At 43.9% G+C, this 19,745-nt stretch overlaps 1 protein-coding gene across 1 annotated transcript in view; it reads right to left on the reverse strand.

Annotated features, from left to right (window-relative positions):
• nlk2 (nemo-like kinase, type 2) overlaps nucleotides 1-15,929 on the reverse strand; it is an 82,175-nt gene extending 66,246 nt beyond the window's left edge. The window contains exon 1 of the mRNA XM_038973382.1: nucleotides 14,298-15,929. Within this exon, the coding sequence (XP_038829310.1) occupies nucleotides 14,298-14,749 (452 nt within the window). The 5' untranslated portion in view covers nucleotides 14,750-15,929. The remainder of the gene's footprint in view (nucleotides 1-14,297) is intronic.
• Between the last annotated feature and the right edge of the window lie 3,816 nt (nucleotides 15,930-19,745).

Below are 19,745 nucleotides of genomic sequence, written 5' to 3' on the forward strand. Positions count from 1 at the left end.
TTGAGCGCCTGCCTCTTCCCTCTGTTCTGTTAGTGTACTGCTACACACCCAGCACAGTACATTCAGCCTGGCTTCTCCTGCCTTCTTTCCCTGCTCTCTGACACAGAAGAGGTACTTGGTCCTGTAGGAATAAGAGGCCCCATTAACTGTACTGCATGGTATTGTGGTGGGGTTACAAAACTGTATGTGCCCCCGAGGTCAGTCCTGCTCTCTAGCTAGCAAGGGCCACTGGGGCTCAACCAGCCTAGGCCCTATAAGGCAGAGGCTCAGTACAGCCAGGTGCAGAAGGGCAATCCTGGGTCATTAGCAGAGAGCAGCCCTCTCAGCCAGCTACACACACACACTACCCCCCATGGTAAACCCTTTCAAATAGGATCAGGGAGCCAACCATATGGTTGCCGCCTAACAAAGGAGGATCATTGGGAGAGGGATGTGCTTGGCTGGCTAGGAAGGACATAAGCTTGTCAGTAATGCTGAAAGAAACTAGGTAGCAGCCACGAGAAAAACTATGCCCACTACAAGGAAAACAAAATCAACATTAATGGCAGAAAAGGAACAATTACATCCAGTGCAGCTGCTGCTCTGAAGGACATGATTGATTATTGTGTTAGTTGCAGAGACCCCAAGTCAGCAAAAACCTGGGTGAAGAAGCTGTGGAGGGAACACACACACTAACTGAAAGTTAGCCGGGCTAATTGAGAGCGAGATACCGGTCCATGCAGTTCACTGTGTGATCTCTCCAGGGCAGCCCTTTACTTGACGTCAGCAGGTGGTGGTGAGTGGCAGCCTGGACTGTGCCAAGAGGAAGGTGTTACACACAGATAGCACGGCCTACAGCAGCACAGACACACCCAAGGTCCCCCCTTACCACCCACAAACCAAGCCACCCCTTACATCTCAGGCTAGCCACCCAGAAAAAAAGCTTTCCCACTCTACGGAAAACAAGTCACAGTAAATGCTAGCCAACTGCTGCATCTGTGTCAAAACCTCTGGCCCCTGGCTACCTTGCAGATTAGGTGAAAGGAAACTACATCAAACCATTGGATGGTTTGCCATGGTTTATCAACAGTAGAGGAAAGGGTTCAGGATTACAGTCTGGAATCCTGATTGATTTATTTTATTTTTTGGGGAGAAAGATGCACTGAGTACTATGCTGGGGATAACATGTTAGTGAAATTCACTTGTTTTGAACATGGTCCCCTGGTTTTGGGACCATCCTGCCAAAACACATTCAACAGTTGAATAGATACTCAAAGGACACCTGATTCTCTGATATCCGCAGTTCTGATTGGTCTAGGCCATTCAGGCTAGGAAAAACTCCCCCTCCTTGATTTGTGGGAAGTGTGGCCTTCCTCTGAAATATCCACATGCACTTTACTGCATCACCATTAGTTTCAAGAGGCAATTTAAAGTAGGAAAATTCAACTTTAAATCACATAAAGCATTACAATTTGAATTAATTTACTTTGCCAACTGAACATAGAGAGGATAGAATTTGTCACGCAAATTTTTGGAAACACCAGTTAATAAATGCATTTTAAAGTACCATATTATTAGCAAATGTTATGCTAGTGATTTTTTGACTGTCATCGCAACATAAGCTACAGTAATTTTAGTTATGCAAATGGTATAAGTAGCAGTCACTGTTCCTGTTGTAACAAAAATGCAATTACTAAAGTACTGTATAACAATATGTTAATACTACAATATTACTGCACACTTATAATAACAATTTCAAGCCCAAGTGTTACCCATTTGTCTTTCAATGTGTCAATAGAAAGCTATTATTGAGTTAGAGTTTATTTTATTTTTACAGGGACAGTGCACATTAATCAACGTTTCAGTAAAAGTGCCGGTTTTAGCCAGCCGGCTAATTGTCAACCACAGTCCCTGAGCAGGTTATTAAAAACAATTACAATATAGACAATCCTTGAGCAGTGAGCACACGCAGAGCAACATAGGATAAGCAAGACGTAGCAAACAGACAGAGCAACATAGAACAAAAAGCAACAAGACAAAATCCATAAAAGCAACAAAGTTCAATGAGCATACAACTCATATGCAGGAAGTATTGCCCAATTGGCATTTCAAGTATAATAGAACTTCACTAGTACAGTGGACATTATTAACTGCCAGTTGGTCTCAATTGACAAACACTAGCTAATGTGGCCTATTGCTACAGAGAATTGAGCAGAATTGTTTAGAGCTTCATCAGATTCAATTTTTTTTTTTTTTAAACACTTAAATTAATGACTATATTTGCACCGTCTCCTGTATTGAGCCACTTATGGAGCCAGATAATGCTTTAAAAAATTGGTCCGTGCCGCCCCGGGAGGGACTGTAGTGGTAGAAGCGGGAACAGTAATGGAGGACGACAACACATGGTTTTCCTGCTCCCTGTCAGAGAGGCAATGAAACGCGGTCACGTAGGGGTCTAGGGGGAGGTTCTACTGAGAATGCATGCAAACATCTTTATCTTCATAGACAACTGCCCTCTCTGCTCTGAGAGGACAGGAAAAAAACATGTGCAGTGTGTGTGTTTATGGAAAAGGGGGTTAGAAAGTTTTGGTAATTTAAGGTGCTTTCAGACAATTTCTGTGAACTTCGTGCAGTTACCTTAATTTTTTTGTGCAGTGTGAACACTCCAAAAGGAACTCTGGTCAAAACAGCCCCTGAAGCGAACTGAACTGAGGCCTCGCTAAGAGGTGGTCTGAGTTTGATTTGCTTGATGTCCGCAGTCCGATTTACCTTTTTTAGTGCTACGTGAACACAAAGCTCTCCAGGATCGCTTGCCATTATTCCAGCACCACACTAGCCTACTGCAACACTGTTTCCTTGCCATAACCCTTAGCATTGGTGCCACAAACGAGAGAAGATGCGCAGGCAGGTTGGCATAAAAACATGTGCTGTTTTTGGACATTGAGTAGCGACTGTCAAGGATGCACAGAAATTCAAAAAAAAAAAAGGTTTTTACTGACACGATGTTTAGATTATTTGTTTCCGACATGTGATCTATAGGCTACGAAGGAGCGTCATCAGCTATTTATTTGATTGTGGGGTTTAAATCATGTGAGAAAACGACAACATATTTGGTGAGAATCACATCATAAGGGGTACAAAATCAGTGCACGCTCTTAAAGGTGCAATAGCCTACATTGAGTGTACTTTTCAATTATGGCATTATTCAATCTGCAGTTTTCTGCTATTTATCCTGTTATAAGTAATATTTACATGTAAATATTATATTTGGATTATAATTATGTATTATCTTTTTAACTAAATGCAATATACTAGCTTCCTAAATGGTATGACTTGTCCTGAATTATGTAAACATAGTAATGTGAATAGAAAGAGGAGTCGGGCAACATTTTCTTAAAGTGAACTGGCAAAAGAGATGAGTCCTCATTCAAAGGCAAGGGTAGTGTGAATACAAAGAGAACTGAGTTATTTAGCTTTTTTTCACCCCAGAGTTCACTTTAAAAGAGGACTGAGATTAGTTATTTTAAAAGAGGACTATATGTGAAAACACCCTTAGACGCAAGGCTCCCCTTGCCCTCCCCTTTTCTCTCTTCCTGTTCCTCATAGCCTTCTAAATTGATGGCCTTATCTGCCCATCTCCCACATTTCCTCAGGATGCTGTAATCAGCAAAGTCTCTACCTCTCCCTCTGTCCAGTGGGCCAATATCCAGGGATATAAGTATTACTTTAGCTCTAGCATGCATGGATCACAGAGCACACTGGGCAAAGCTGGCACGTTAGTCGTGGGCATTCCTGGCCCTCCATGGCAATTCCACAAGTGTCAACCAAACACTGAGTCACGCCAGCTGGTCAGCAGAGCTGACCACAGGTGGTACGTCTTGCTGTATGTGAAGTAGAGGTCGACCGATTAATCGGAATGGCCGATTAATTAGGGCCGATTTCAAGTTGTCACAACAACTTGCGTTCTGTGCAACAGAGTCAGGGTATATGCAGCAGTTTGGGCCGCCTGGCTCGTTGCGAACTGTGAAGACTATTTCTTCCTAACAAAGACAGCCAACTTCGCCAAACGGGGAATGATTTAACAAAAGCGCATTTGCGAAAAAAGCATAATCGTTGCACGAATGTACCTAACCAAAAACATCAATGGCTTTCTTAAAATCAATACACAGAAGTATATATTTTTAAACCTGCATATTTAGTTAAAAGATAATCATGTTAGCAGGCAATATTAAACTAGGGAAATTGTGTCACTTCTCTTGCGTTCATTGCACGCAGAGTCAGGGTATATGCAAAAGTTTGGGCCGCCTGGCTCATTGCGAACTAATTTGCCAGAATTTTACATAATTATGACATAACATTGAAGGTTGTGCAATGTAAAAGGAATATTTAGACTTGGGTGCCACCCGTTAGATAAAATACGGAACCGTTCCATATTTCACTGAAAGAATAAACGTTTTATTTTCTAAATTATAGTTTCCGGATTTGACCATAATAATGACCTAAGGCTCTTATTTCTGTGTGTTATTGTGTTATAATTAAGTCTATGATTTGATATTTGATAGAGCAGTCTGACTGAGCGGTGGTAGGCAGCAGCAGGCTCGTAAGCATTCATTCAAACAGCACTTTTGTGCGTTTACCAGCAGCTCTTCGCAATTGTCACACCCTGGCCTTAGTTATCTTTGTTTTCTTTATTATTTTAGTTAGGTCAGGGTGTGACATGGGGGATGTATGTGTTTTGCATTGTCTAGGTTTTTTTGTATGTTTATGGGGCAGTGTTCAGTCTAGGTGTATGTATGTCTATGGTTGCCTAGATTGGTTCTCAATTAGAGACAGCTGTCTATCGTTGTCTCTGATTGGGAACCATATTTAGGCAGCCATATTCATTAGGTAGTTCGTGGGTGATTGTCTATGTCTTTACGTTAGTTGCTTGTGTCTGCACTTTCGTTTTATAGCTTCACGGTCGTTTGTTGTTTTGTATAGTTTGTCAGTGTTCTTCGTTTCGTTTTCGTCTTCAAATAAAAGAAGATGTATTGTTATCACGCTACGCCTTGGTCCTCCTCTCTTCCACAATGTTACGACAATCGTGACAGAATCACCCACCAAGATCTGACCAAGCAGCGTGATACAAGGCAGCAGCAGCGATCACAGGACTATTGGAATTGGGAGGAAATTCTGGACGGCGGAGGACCCTGGGCACAACCTGGAGAATATCGCCGCCCTCGTGAAGAGCTGGAGGCAGCCAAAGCCAAGAGGCGGTGGTATGAGGAGGCAGCACGGAAGCGCGGCTGGAAGCCAGAGAGGCAGTCCCAAAAATGTCTTGGGGGGGGGGGGGGGGGGGGGGCTCTCGGGGAGTATGGCAAAGTCAGGTAGGAAACCTGCGCCAACTCCTCGTGCTTACCGTGGAGAGCGGGAGTACGGGCAGACACCGTGTTATGCGGAAGAGCGCACGTTGTCTCCTGTACGTGTACATAGCCCGGTGCGGTACATCCCAGCTCCTCATATCGGCCGGGCTAAAGTGGGCATCGAGCCAGGTGCCATGAAGCCGGCTCAACGCATCTGGTCTCCAGTGCGTCTCCTCGGGCCGGCGTACATGGCACCAGCCTTACGCATGGTGTCCCCGGTTCGCCAGCACAGCCCAGTGCGGGCTATTCCACCTCGCCGCACTGGCCTGGCTACGGGGAGCATTCAACCAGGTAAGGTTGGGCAGGCTCGGTGCTCAAGAGCTCCAGTACGCCTTCACGGTCCGGTCTATCCGGTGCCACCTCCTCGCCCCAGCCCATTACCACCAGTGCCAACACACGCACCAAGCCTCCTGTGCGTCTCCAGAGTCCTGTACGTCCTGTTGCTGCTCCCCGCACTAGCCTTGAGGTGCGTGTCCTTAGCCCGGTACCACCAGTTCCGGCACCACGCACCAGGCTTACTGTGCGCCTCAGCAGGCCAGAATCTGCTGTCTGCCCAGCGCCGCCTGCGCTGCCCGTCTGCCCAGCGCCGCCCGTCTGCCCAGCGCCGTCTGAGCTGCCCGTCTGCCCAGCGCCGTCTGAGCTGCCCGTCTGCCCAGCGCCGTCTGAGCTGCCCGTCTGCCCAGCGCCATGAGCCGCCCGTCTGTCCTGAGCCTTCAAAGCCGCCCGTCTGTATTGAGCCTTCAGAGCCGCCCGTCTGTATTGAGCCTTCAGAGCCGCCCGTCTGTATTGAGCCTTCAGAGCCGTCCGTCAGTCAGGAGGACGGCTCTGAAGGAATATTGAAGACTCATGTTTGAAGGAACCACCAGCTTTCATATGTTCTCATGTTCTGAGCAAGGAACTTAAACAATAGCTTTTTTTACATGGCACATATTGCACTTTTACTTTCTTCTCCAACACTTTGTTTTTGCATTATTTAAACCAAATTGAACATGTTTCATTATTTATTTGAGGCTAAATTGATTTGATTGATGTATTATATTAAGTTAAATAAGTGTTCATTCAGTATTGTTGTAATTGTCATTATTACAAATAAATAAATAATAAAATCGGCCGATTAATCGGTATCGGCTTTTTTGGTCCTCCAATAATCGGTATCGGCGTTGAAAAATCATAATCGGTCGACCTCTAATGTGAAGACAGGTTTATGTGTGGAAGAGTCTAGAGTGACTACAAAAGGGCCATATGGGGCACGGAGGACTTTCTGTCTGTAACAAACCAGTAAGAACAGTTGATTTGCAGGTAAATATGAATCCCTAGATCCCTATTCTCAGCATAGGAGTCCTGAGGAGGCCGATGGGAAATGTGCTCGCAACCAAATGCAGCAACTACTAGAGAAGCTAAAAATAAACATGAGGAATGTGTTAAGTGCCAGGCCTTTACATCAAGATGTCGTCTTTGGCAGTGCATTTTTAATTAACATGTGAATTTTCCCAGGATGAGAGGGACATTGTGTCAAGTATTTGTCATCCCTGCTTTAGCAAAGCTAGAGACTCTCTCTGATTTAGTATTTTAACATTCATTTGAGTTCTGCCTCATCCTCAACAATTACATTTTTTAAAAAGAATGCAATCTAGGGCCGACCAATTGCTCCGATTACAAAACATTCACACACGACAACTGACATCAGACAGTGTGTTCTCTCGGTTGTGAGGCTTCTTTCTCTTTGTCCGTTTCTCAGCCAATATCTGCTAAACTAAGCAAACAAACATGGAGAGTTGTTTTTAAATTTGAGCAGCATGTTTATAGAAGCCAAACCACCTAGTTACATGACCACCGCAATCTGGACCCCCTCTGCCCTACTAGGAACATTCTGAAACAGCTGTTGATTGCTGTTATGAAGTGTGGAGCTGTGGACAGGGTCAACGAGGTATGGGATGCTGCCAGCCGCAGGTGACTGTAGGGTTAAACAAGCATACATCCATAACAGTATTTCCCTCCATCCACCCCAGCAGTACTTCAAAAGGTAAGTCCTGCGCTTGCCACTGTTCTCAGTCTGTGCATCTGCCAAACGCAGGCCTCTTAAGAGCTGCTTCTGACTGCCACGGCTGCTGCTACTGTAGAGAGAACAGGCTGTCTGGGAGCCTTTCATGCTCAAGGTACTACAAGCCTCAGGCAGCCAGTCTACAGGCTTCATAGTTATCCCAAAAAACAAAGACATTACAATGAATGAGGCTGGCAAGTCAATGGCTAACGTAGGTAATCGGTAAGGGGAAAGGGGTGTTTTGGTTTTGACTAGGACACAACACAATATACACAACCTTTGAAATGATGATGCTGTGTTGGTGAACTTTAAAGTTGATATTGAGCTGCAGGTATGGTGGTGTGCTGTGCAAGGCTCATTGTGAGTAACAGAAGGTCAAAGGTCACTGTAAACGCAGCCCTCCCTTCATGTCAGCCCTGGAATTAGCGACGTTGGATAACGTGTGGATTACCAGAAGCCCAGTCAGAGACTGGCTACACAGTGTGTCCTGAATAAGGTAGCTTTACTATGAAATAACTAACTGCAGGCAAGACTAGCTTTCTCTTAAAGGTTGATGTAAGAAGGTTTTCAACAATGTATTAGTTTGTTGTTCTAATATTTTGATATACTTAAAGTCTCTTATATACCCAGGTATTGTACCTGAAGGTTAACAATTAAATAGTTAAATGAACTGATGTCATCCTTAATCCTTCATTGATTGTCATTCACCTCCTAATGCTTCTCTTAAACTCATTCAACAGCGTTTGTAGGTTAAACCTATATCACCTGCCCTGCAAAGACTTCTGGGAGAGTGATCTGACCAGTGTTTGATCAACATCTCACTGCAGGTCACAGAGGCCAATGAGTCTGACACTGGGTAAGGAAAGAGAAAAACACACAGTAACACACACACACACACACACACACACACCTGAACTTTTCCTCACATCTTGACCCTTTAAAAAACTACTGGAATAAAGAAGATCAGGTCACAAACATGTAGAGGCCAACCGAGAACAACCAGCCTCTTTTCAACCAATAAACTAGAAGGATAGATATATATATATATATAATCCTTCTGGTTTATTGGTATGTATGTATGTGAGTGAGAGGGCTATTAGGCGAATGGGGCTACTCTTAACACCTCAACCCCCACTCGTCTCTCTGTGACCACACAAACACATCCCACACAAGGATCAAACCACAGCATGGAAACCAACTACTTAAAGGGATAGTTCACACAAATTACACATTGGTTTCCTTACCTTGTAAGCAGTCTATGGACAAGGTATGACAGCAATCCATGCTTTGGTTTCATTTCCATGGCACTGTTCCAAATGCTAACATTTTTGCATTTGAGGCACAACTCCCATGATTTGAACATGATGCACAAAAAATGCTAATATCGGTCCCATAACTTGAATGGGATTTGTGCCACAAATGCTCAATTCTAAATAAGGTTGTGTGCCAGAAAATGCATTTGGAAACATAGGGCCCTATAAAATCTGCATTGTGGAGAACAAGGACTGATTTAGAGAATCCAGACATTAAAATGGAATTCAACAATATTCAAAAGGTATTAAACTTAGTAGGAAGTCAACTAAATGTATTGAACCTCAAATTTGCTCAAGTTAATCACAAGACATGAACACAATGTATCAGTGGTTAGATATTTCCCTGCAACTTTCTGAAACAGCACAGGAAGGCCCATGGTGCGGCAGGTAGCATAGTGGTTAGAGCGTTGGGCCAGTAACCGAAAGGAAACATTACAGAAACATTGCTAAGCAAACAAAAGTCTCTTGCATTAATAAGCAATGAAACGACAAAGGACATTCCTAACAAACAGCACCTCCTGCACAAAATGCGAAGATAGACATGTTCTAAAAGCTCTACTGTCCTTTGTTTACAGTCAAAAACGTGATTTTATTCTAAATGTTACGGGTTACCAATGTCTAATGCTCCTTACAACTGTGTTATTCACAGAAGCAAATTGTATCGTTTTGTAATCGCTTTGATAACAACAAATACCCGTAGGACTTTAGAGTAAAGTTTGGTTGAGAAGTGGAGAGCGAGATCAGCTGGGTCCAGTACACTCCTGGAGCAGACAGAGACGTAATCAGAGTGGAGCTAGCTTCTCAACAGGTGTTGTTTTATAGGCTGCTATCCTAATCTACTTTTGTACACTGATCTATAAACACAGGATGGGTGAAAGAAAGGTGGTTGATAACTACTGGGATTTTGATTTCCAAAGGAATAAAAAATAAAATAAAATAAATGTTTTCCCTTTTCTAGAGTCAAAAGAACACAGGCAGTGAATGAGTTTGAAATTTATTTCGAAATAAAGATTTTACTGATCATCTTCGTGAAGTCGGCCCGGCCCCACTTTACACTAACAACCTCTCCCACCACAAATAATCATTCCCAACCATTATGTAACTAAGATTCTTTGCTTCCAAATCTACAGGACAACTATTAGAAAAGAGATTTGACTCTCCATCAGGTGTTGCTGATAACCTTTGTTGTTTATCTAAATCAAATTTCTGCATCCGCCCATATGAATCATTGTTTTTCATTACTGATATTTCCATGACATTTATAAACCATCTATAAGTATTTTCATGACTTCAGAATTCATGAAAGTAATGATCATGTTTGGCCAAAAGACTTGAAGTTTGCAACATGCATGAGTCATGACATGAATAACCTAAATAATGGATAAACACTCAATGCAAGACAAAATACCCTCCTTGCCCGTAGGAGGGGAGTAGCTACACTGCTATGTGCTGTTAGTTTTAGAGCCCTTGGCTTAAGCGTACAGTTAATGAGAGATAGCCAAAGGAATTAAAATTTAACCTGAGAAGCCAAATTCCATCTGGACTGTATGCAGTCGAGCACATGACACAAGCTCTCTATGCCAGGGCAAAGCCAATTTACTCCACGTTTCACAGCTGCACGCGTCGCTGAGCACTTACTGCACTGGAGGGCACTCCGAGAGAGATGGTCCACTGATAACTAATAGCCCCATTCTGCAGGTTTCCTGCCCTGTATTTTGGCACTGGTCTGGAATGGATAGCCATGCAGTTACTTATGCCTTTAACTAACTCCACAACATGAGCCAGACTTCTAACATGGTGTTGAAGGGAGCCACCACTGCTTCGGGATATCCCCGATCATGTGCCTGCCAGGCCAGCACTGGTGTTGGTCTGCTCACATGCAGCCTATATAGTGCGTTTCTATAGATTTTTAGGACAAATAAAACGTAAATAAACACTACCATTCCTTGAACACCTGGCTAGAAAACTGTCATAGTGCAATGATTCATTAACAATTGGAATTTAACCAATAGAAAACCATTAAATTGCTGACGTTTGCCTGTTCAAATTAAACCTCACACCAAGCTTTGAAAACACCCTCCTCATTCTGAAGCTGTATTTTCAAGATTCATATTTAGTACTGAAACCACATTGGACTGAGTCTAAGTGGAAGTTTGTTTTTCAAATGAGAGGCCTAGAGAGCTCAGCTGGATGGGTCTCTGGGAGGGAGTGGCGAGCTCCTGAAAACCTCTGTGCCTTCAGTGAGTGCAGAGCTATAAATATCCAGGCGGGCAGCAGCGGTGCAGATTAAAATCAGACAATGAGCAACAGGAAGTGCTTTTGAGGAAAGGTCAGGCTAAGATTACAGAGGCAGTCGTAGCGGGGTGGGTCTGGTGTTGCTGGGGATGCACGGAACAGGAGGAGCAGGAAAAGGAGAAGGAGGAAGATGGTGACCCTGACCAATGGTGTGCGCAGCAAAAAAAATACAACAAGCAGACATCCTCACCCTGCGACTCCAAACATAAACCGAGCCAGAAATACTGTATATGCCCAGTCCCTTTATCACTTTATTGTTTTCAGATCTGATGAGAGTAAGCAATAGGGTGAAAGGTTCTCTAAGGCCATTGGAAGACTAGGTGGCCAACAACATATTGCTTAAATACCTATAGGACGATTCCATGCCAGAAGAAAATATTTTTCGGTATCTCAGATTATTCAGGCAATTCTCACATAGAAACTTAATTTGGAGGAAGGATGTTTGAAATGCTTTTTACATTTGTACCACACATTTTATTTTTAAAATCATGTTGAAATTGGCCCTTTTTAGACATATACACTGAGTGTACAAAACATTAGGAACGCCTGTTCTTTCCATGACATAGACTGACCAGGTAAAAGCTATGATCCCTTACTGATGTCACTAGTTAAATCCACTTCAATCAGTGTAGATGATGGGGATGAGACAAGTTAAAGAAGGATTTTAAAGCCTTGAGACAATTTGGACTGTCTATGTGTGCCATTCAGAGGGTGAATGGGCAAGCCAAAAGATTTAAGTGCCTTTGGACAGGGTATGGTAGTAGGAGCCAGGTGCACCGGTTTGAGTGTCTCAACAACTACAATGCTGCTGGGTTTTTCAAGCTCAACAGTTTCAAGAATGTATCAAGAATGGTACACCACCCAAAGGACATCCAGCCAACTTGACACAACTGTGGGAAGCATTGGAGTCAACATGGGCCAGCATCCCTGTGGAACACTTGACACATTGTAGAGTCCATGCCCCAACAAATTGAGTCTGTTTTGAGGGTAAAACGGGGTGCAACTAAATATTAGGAAGGTGTTTTGTACACTCAGTGTACATGCCTCCTGTAAGAACGTATGATCCGTGAACCATACATGATACAGACAACATCTTGGTATAATTATAGTGTGCTCTAACATATGGATTATGTCTAGATTCTGAAATACACATGTTTACATTCAATTATTCAACATTAAAACTATTAATATGAGTATCTGAAAACTCCCCTTTTTGATTTAGCTTATTTTTTAGACATTATTTGGAACAATATACTCTTCAAAACACATACAATTTCCAGAGTGGGTTCTCTGGTACTTTTAATGATATGACCCATTTTATAGATACAAATTGACATTATAGATCATTAACCAATCACAACCATCCCTTACAACCATCCCTTGCACATTCTGCAAATCACCAGAAGAGAGTTCCCTTTAAATCCATTTCCCATTCACTGTGTTGGTGGTGCTCATTGATCAGAATTTCAGAATTGGCAGAGCCCACTCTGGAAATGTGATGTACTCGTAGAGTATACTGTTCCAAACAATAGGTTTTAAAATGAACAAAATCAAAAATGGTTGTTTTGAGATATTCATATTAGTAATGTTTAATAAATTGATGTGGAAATGTGTATTTCAGAATCGAGACATGATCCATATGTTAAAGCACACTATAAGGAGTATAATGACACTAGATGTTGTCTGTATCATGTATGATTCACGGGTCATAAGGTCTTACCGGAGGCACGTATAGGTCTAAAAAGGGCCTAAAATGGCCACTTTCATCATTATTCAAACGTTAAAAGCATGTCAAATATTTTTATGTGAGAATTGCCAGAACAATCTTGGATCCCAAAATTATTTTCCACTCCCACTGGCATGGAATCACCCTATATGGCCCCTTGAAATGTGCAAATACCGAAGGGGTAGCTTAAGGAAGTGTATGGGTTGTTTTTAGAGGGGAGAAAAGAAAAAGGCGGGTAGAGTTTGACTGAGGTGAGAGATGACTGAACACTGACATGTTCAGAGACACACGTGACATTTGCTGAGTGATAACAGTGCTACTGTAATACTGTAGTAGTAATAACAATGTTTTGCACAGGTAGCAACTTCAAGGCCCACCAGAATTCACATGTGCTCTGTACTTCAAAGAAGTGAAGAGTGTGTAACAGTATAACTTTAGTACGTCCCCTCGCCCCGACCCGGGCGCGAACCAGGGACCCTCTGCACACATCAACAACTGACACCCACGAAGCATCGTTACCCATCGCTCCACAAAGGCCACGGCCCTTGCAGAGCAAGGGGCAACACTACTTAAGTCTCAGAGCAAGTGACGTAACTGATTGAAATGCTACTAGCGCGTACCCGCTAACTAGCTAGCCATTTCACATCCGTTACACTCACCCCCCTTTCAACCTCCTCCTTTTCCGCAGCAACCAGTGATCCGGGTCAACAGCATCAATGTAACAGTACAACTTTAAACCGTCCCCTCGCCCCGACACGGGCGCGAACCAGGGACCCTGTGCATACATCAACAACTGACACCCACGAAGCGTCGTTACCCATCGCTCCACAAAGGCCACGGCCCTTGCAGAGCAAGGGGCAACACTACTTAAGTCTCAGAGCAAGTGACGTAACTGATTGAAATGCTACTAGCGCGTACCCGCTAACTAGCTAGCCATTTCACATCCGTTACAAGTGCAATGTGGTAATATAGGCCAACTAATCTATTTCCAAAACTAAGGCACTTGAACATGGCCAGGTTGGGAGCCCTGGCCCCTTGAAGAGATCCCTGGCCCCTTGAGAGCCCAGAAACAGATGAAAGCCTTATCCCAAATCTTAAAAACAGTTTATCAGTTAAGTCTGTGGATGTTACCCCCAGGACAGATCCCTGGAGCAGAGCGGTGTATCAAAATCCATTTAAACCCCCACCTTTACACTCACATTTTGCACCTCAACTTTAGAAAATAAATAGGCTTCATAAACTCCTACACAGTACATAAAGATAACTCAGTTTTGAGGATTGCCAGAGATAGGGGAGGTGAGTTAGGTCTCACTTCTGAAGATTTTTGGCCTGTGCTTCCACCTCATGGAAAACCAAAATGTTGAATAACTAATTGTTACTGACATAATCACAACATAGGTCTACATATTGATTCATATCTAACTTTGTAGCCTACTAAACAAGGTCAGTACACGTGCACACGGCCAGTTTATTGAGAACGCACGGCATCACACATTCTTAGACTAATCCAGCAGGGAGGTAAACATATTTGTAACACTTACCAGACCACCCCAAAAGCTCCATAGCCGATAGGTCTGTCGGGCTCTATGTCCAACTGCGGCTGTAAGTGGTGTGAGTGTTGATGGTGGTGGTGAGCTTTGGCAGCCGCAGCTTGAACTTGGGCAGGTGCCGCTGCCGCTGCCGGACCGGGGGCTTGTCCAGGAGCTGGCGAGGGAAAGTATGGTTGCTGCTGGCTCGGGTTCAACATTACCGCGGCAGCGGCAGCCGCTGCTGCTGTAGAAGCGTGCTGTTGTACAGGGTGAACAGCGGCGGCAGAGCCAGGGTGTTGCAAGTGATGTTGGCCCGGGTGGTGATGGTGGTGGAGATGGGGAGGTGGAAGATGCGGTAGTTGGTGGTGATGGTGCGGGTGATGGGCAGCAACTGCCGAGGCGCCACCGTTGTATGCAGCCATCATTTTTGCGGCATTGGCTGCCGTTGTTCCGCACAGAGCCATTCACTCAATAACAATCAAAAAGAAAGGAAAAGGAGGGAAATATGGGTGAAAATTGGCCGTTTATTTTACGCGAAAATAATATCCCAGGTGAAGATATGCTATGGGATTGGGCAGATGGTGTTTAACTGATAATTTGGTTGTGACCCGATGCACAAAATCAAAAACTCTTGAAACGGTTTGAATTAAATAAACATGTCAGCTATAATTCTGAGAGCAACCTCACTCTACCTAACAGCCTCATCATTACACGGATCTGACCTACTTATTGTCATGTAATTTATTTCCGCATGCACTGACAGCAGATACGCTACTAAACTGTAACAATAATTCATATGTAAATGCAGTGCACCTTGTAAAAAATGTTAAATAAAAATGCGACAGAAAATAACCCGCACCCCCCACAATAAATAAATTATCCGCGGCCCTAGATCTCCCTCATGTTGGAAGTGGCGGCCCCCTCTCCACTGACGAAACTCAGTCAATTTCCCCTAATTGATATGAAAAGAGAAACCGATATGTATCACATGGGAAATAGCACAGCATTCATCTTTCAAATGTACTCAAGTTTTCCATATTGTCTGGTCCACCACCGCTGTTGTTCCCACAGCCTTTGCTGCATGCAATTTGCAGAAGTTATTCGGCTTTTAGGTCAAGCTACAGTTGTTAGCTTGATAGCCACTTGTATTCGGCGTTGCAAGAACAGTATGGGATACTTCAAATGCTCCGCATATAACAACAATTTCCATATTATGTAGCAGTAGACTGCGAGAACAAATATACCCAATCAAAGCGAGAACGCGAACGAGAGGTGTGATACAACGTTGCCGTCTTGTAGAAATGGGATATGGACCGTTGTCCTCCCTCAGATGTCACAATTCCCGTAACCCCAGACTCCAGAAATCCAAATCATGTTGGTAAAATTAGCTATCTTTTTTTCCTGGAACGAGAAAAACAAATTATTCCGACAGCACAGTCAACTTATTTTCCCCATTGGATCCAGTGTGTTCAGTTTGTTCCGCACACTATCTCCTTACGCAGCACACACATACATCCATTAAAGGAAAATATGAATAAAAACTAAAAATTTCAGAAAAGTCCCTTGTATTTAGAAAACAAGCTGCCAGTGTTGACTCCCTCAAGCCGGATGGTGCTGCCCGGACCTAAGAAGAAACAAGCACAGCCAGAGTCCCCGACCAGTCAGTGATGGAAGGATGTCCAATCAAAAGACGTGTCTGACGTTTTTTATGTTGTTCAGCCAATCAGTTGGATCCAGATAGCAACCGAGGAATTACCACAAAAGTCAAAGCCTGTGACACTAGAAACTATCGCCATTGTGGAGATCTAGACTTGTAGGTTGCAGTGAAATATGAATGTAACAGTTGAACCCGAATGGAGAACACACGCTCCAGTTGCTCATAAAGATTACGCGAGGAGCGCGACCCAATCATTATCCTCTCTACAAGAACGTCCTCTTTTACGGACAGTGATAGACATGGGATGTAACCAATAACTCCTTACGTCTCTTCATATATAGCAAGGGCTATGTAAACGGCATTCAGTAGCCCATACGCCCCAAAAAAGCATTCATTATTTCATAGCCTACATGTTGTGATTATAGACTCTTACTAACAGTATTACACGTCAAAATGACAGTCACACAAAACAAATTTGTCCATGACTCCCCCTGACAAAACAATATCAATAAATAAATACAAATCGCAGCACCCCTACCCCCAAACTACTTCCCATGGCTATAACTATAGTCTCTCTCTGTTTCTGGGGAGTAGGCTTACTATAGTCTCTCTCCCTGTGTCTGGGGAGTAGGCTTACTATAGTACCTCTCTCTCTGTGTCTGGGGAGTAGGCTTACTATAGTCTCTCTCTCTCAGTGTCTGGGGAGTAGGTTTACTATAGTCTCTCTCCCTGTGTCTGGGGAGTAGGCTTACTATAGTACCTCTCTCTCTGTGTCTGGGGAGTAGGCTTACTATAGTCTCTCTCTCTCAGTGTCTGGGGAGTAGGTTTACTATAGTCTCTCTTCCTGTGTCTGGGGAGTAGGCTTACTATAGTACCTCTCTCTCAGTGTCTGGGGAGTAGGTTTACTATAGTCTCTCTCTCTCTGTGTCTGGGGAGTAGGTTTACTATAGTCTCTCTCTCTCTGTGTCTGGGGAGTAGGCTTACTATAGTCTCTCTCTCTCTGTGTCTGGGGAGTAGGCTTACTATAGTCTCTCTCTCTGTGTGTCTGGGGAGTAGGCTTACTATAGTCTCTCTCTGTGTGTCTGGGGAGTAGGTTTACTATAGTCTTTCTCTCTTTGTCTGGCGAGTAGGTTTACTATAGTCTCTCTCCCTGTGTCTGGGGAGTAGGCTTACTATAGTCTCTCTCTCTGTGTCTGGGGAGTAGGCTTACTATAGTCTCTCTCTCTCTGTGTCTGGGGAGTAGGTTTACTATTGTCTCTCTCTCTCTCTGTGTCTGGGGAGTAGGCTTACTATAGTCTCTCTCTCTGTGTCTAAGGAGTAAGTTTACTATTGTCTCTCTCTCTCCCTGTGTCTGGGGAGTAGGCTTACTATAGTCTCTCTCTCTGTGTCTGGGGAGTAGGTTTACTATAGTCTCTCTCTCTCTGTGTCTGGGGAGTAGGTTTACTATTGTCTCTCTCTCTCTCTGTGTCTGGGGAGTAGGCGTACTATAGTCTCTCTCTGTGTGTCTGGGGAGTAGGTTTACTATAGTCTCTCTCTCTCTCTCTGTTTCTGGGGAGTAGGCTTACTACAGTCTCTCTCTCTGTGTGTCTGGGGAGTAGGCTTACTATAGTCTCTCTCTCTCTGAGTCTGGGGAGTAGGCTTACTATAGTCTCTCTCTCTCTGTGTCTGGGGAGTAGGCTTACTACAGTCTCTCTCTCTGTGTGTCTGGGGAGTAGGTTTACTATAGTCTCTCTCCCTGTGTCTGGGGAGTAGGCTTACTATAGTCTCTCTCTCTCTGTGTCTGGGGAGTAGGTTTACTATAGTCTTTCTCTCTGTGTGTCTGGGGAGTAGGTTTACTATAGTCTTTCTCTCTCTGTGTCTAGGGAGTAGGCTTACTATAGTCTCTCTCTCTCTGTGTCTGGGGAGTAGGTTTACTATAGTCTCTCTCTCTGTGTCTGGGGAGTAGGTTATCTATAGTCTCTCTTTTTCTCTGTGTCTGGGGAGTAGGTTAACTATAGTATCTCTCTCTCTATATGTGTCTGGAGTAGGTTTACTATAGTCTCTCTCTGTGTCTGGGGAGTAGGTGTTTACTATTGTCTCTCTCTCTCTGTGTCTGGGGAGTAGGTTTACTATAGTCTCTCTCTCTCTCGGTGTCTGGGGAGTAGGTTTATTATAGTATCTCTCTCTCTGTGTCTGGGGAGTAGGTTTACTATAGTCTCTCTCTCTGTGTCTGGGGAGTAGGTGTTTACTATAGTCTCTCTCTCTCTCTGTGTCTGGGGAGTAGGTTTACTATAGTCTCTCTCTCTCTGTGTCTGGGGAGTAGGTGTTTACTATAGTCTCTCTCTCTCTCGGTGTCTGGGGAGTAGACTTACTATAGTCTCGCTCTCTCTGTGTCTGGGGAGTAGGCTTACTATAGTCTCTCTCTCTCTGTGTCTGGGGAGTAGGCTTACTACAGTCTCTCTCTCTGTGTGTCTGGGGAGTAGGCTTACTATAGTCTCTCTCTCTCTGTGTCTGGGGAGTAGGCTTACTATAGTCTCTCTCTCTCTCTCTCTGTCTGGGGAGAAGGTTTACTATAGTCTCTCTCTCTGTGTCTGGGGAGTAGGTTTACTATAGTACCTCTCTCTCTGTGTGTCTGGGGAGTAGGTTTACTATAGTCTCTCTCTCTCTGTGTATGGGGAGTAGGTTTACTATAGTCTCTCTCTCTGTGTCATGGGAGTAGGTTTACTATAGTCTCTCTCTCTCTGTGTCTGGGGAGTAGGTGTTTACTATTGTCTCTCTCTGTGTCTGGGGAGTAGGTTTACTATAGTATCTCTCTCTATATATGTGTCTGGGGAGTAGGCTTACTATAGTCTCTCTCTCTCTCTCTCTCTCTCTGTGTCTGGGGAGTAGGTTTACTATAGTCTCTCTCTCTCTGTGTATGGGGAGTAGGTTTACTATAGTCTCTCTCTCTGTGTCTGGGGAGTAGGTTTACTATAGTCTCTCTCTCTCTGTGTCTGGGGAGTAGGTGTTTACTATTGTCTCTCTCTGTGTCTGGGGAGTAGGTTTACTATAGTCTCTCTCTCTCTCTGTGTCTGGGGAGTAGGTTTATTATAGTATCTCTCTCTCTGTGTCTGGGGAGTAGGTTTACTATAGTCTCTCTCTCTCTGTGTCTGGGGAGTAGGTGTTTACTATAGTCTCTCTCTCTCTCTCTGTGTCTGGGGAGTAGGTTTACTATAGTCTCTCTCTCTCTGTGTCTGGGGAATAGGTTTACTATAGTCTCTCTCTCTCTCTCGGTGTCTGGGGAGTAGGTTTACTATAGTCTCTCTCTCTCTCTCTCTCTGTGTCTGGGGAGTAGACTTACTATAGTCTCTCTCTCTGTGTCTGGGGAGTAGGCTTACTATAGTCTCTCTCTCTCTCTCTGTGTGTCTGGGGAGTAGGCTTACTACAGTCTCTCTCTCTGTGTGTCTGGGGAGTAGGTTTACTATAGTCTCTCTCTCTCTGTGTCTGGGGAGTAGGTTTACTATAGTCTCTCTCTCTCTGTGTCTGGGGAGTAGGTTTACTATGGTCTGTCTCTCTTTTACTCTGTGTCTGGGGAGTAGGTTATCTATAGTCTCTCTTTTTCTCTGTGTCTGGGGAGTAGGTTTACTATAGTGTTTACTATAGTCTCTCTCTCTCTCTCTCTGTGTCTGTGGAGTAGGTTTACTATAGTATCTCTCTCTATATATGTGTCTGGGGAGTAGGCTTACTATAGTCTCTCTCTCTCTCTCTGTGTCTGGGGAGTAGGTTTACTATAGTACCTCTCTCTCTGTGTCTGGGGAGTAGGTTTACTATAGTCTCTCTCTCTG

Source organism: Salvelinus namaycush, chromosome 34 (genome assembly GCF_016432855.1).
Source record: "Salvelinus namaycush isolate Seneca chromosome 34, SaNama_1.0, whole genome shotgun sequence".
In the NCBI taxonomy this organism is placed as follows: Eukaryota; Metazoa; Chordata; class Actinopteri; order Salmoniformes; family Salmonidae; genus Salvelinus; species Salvelinus namaycush.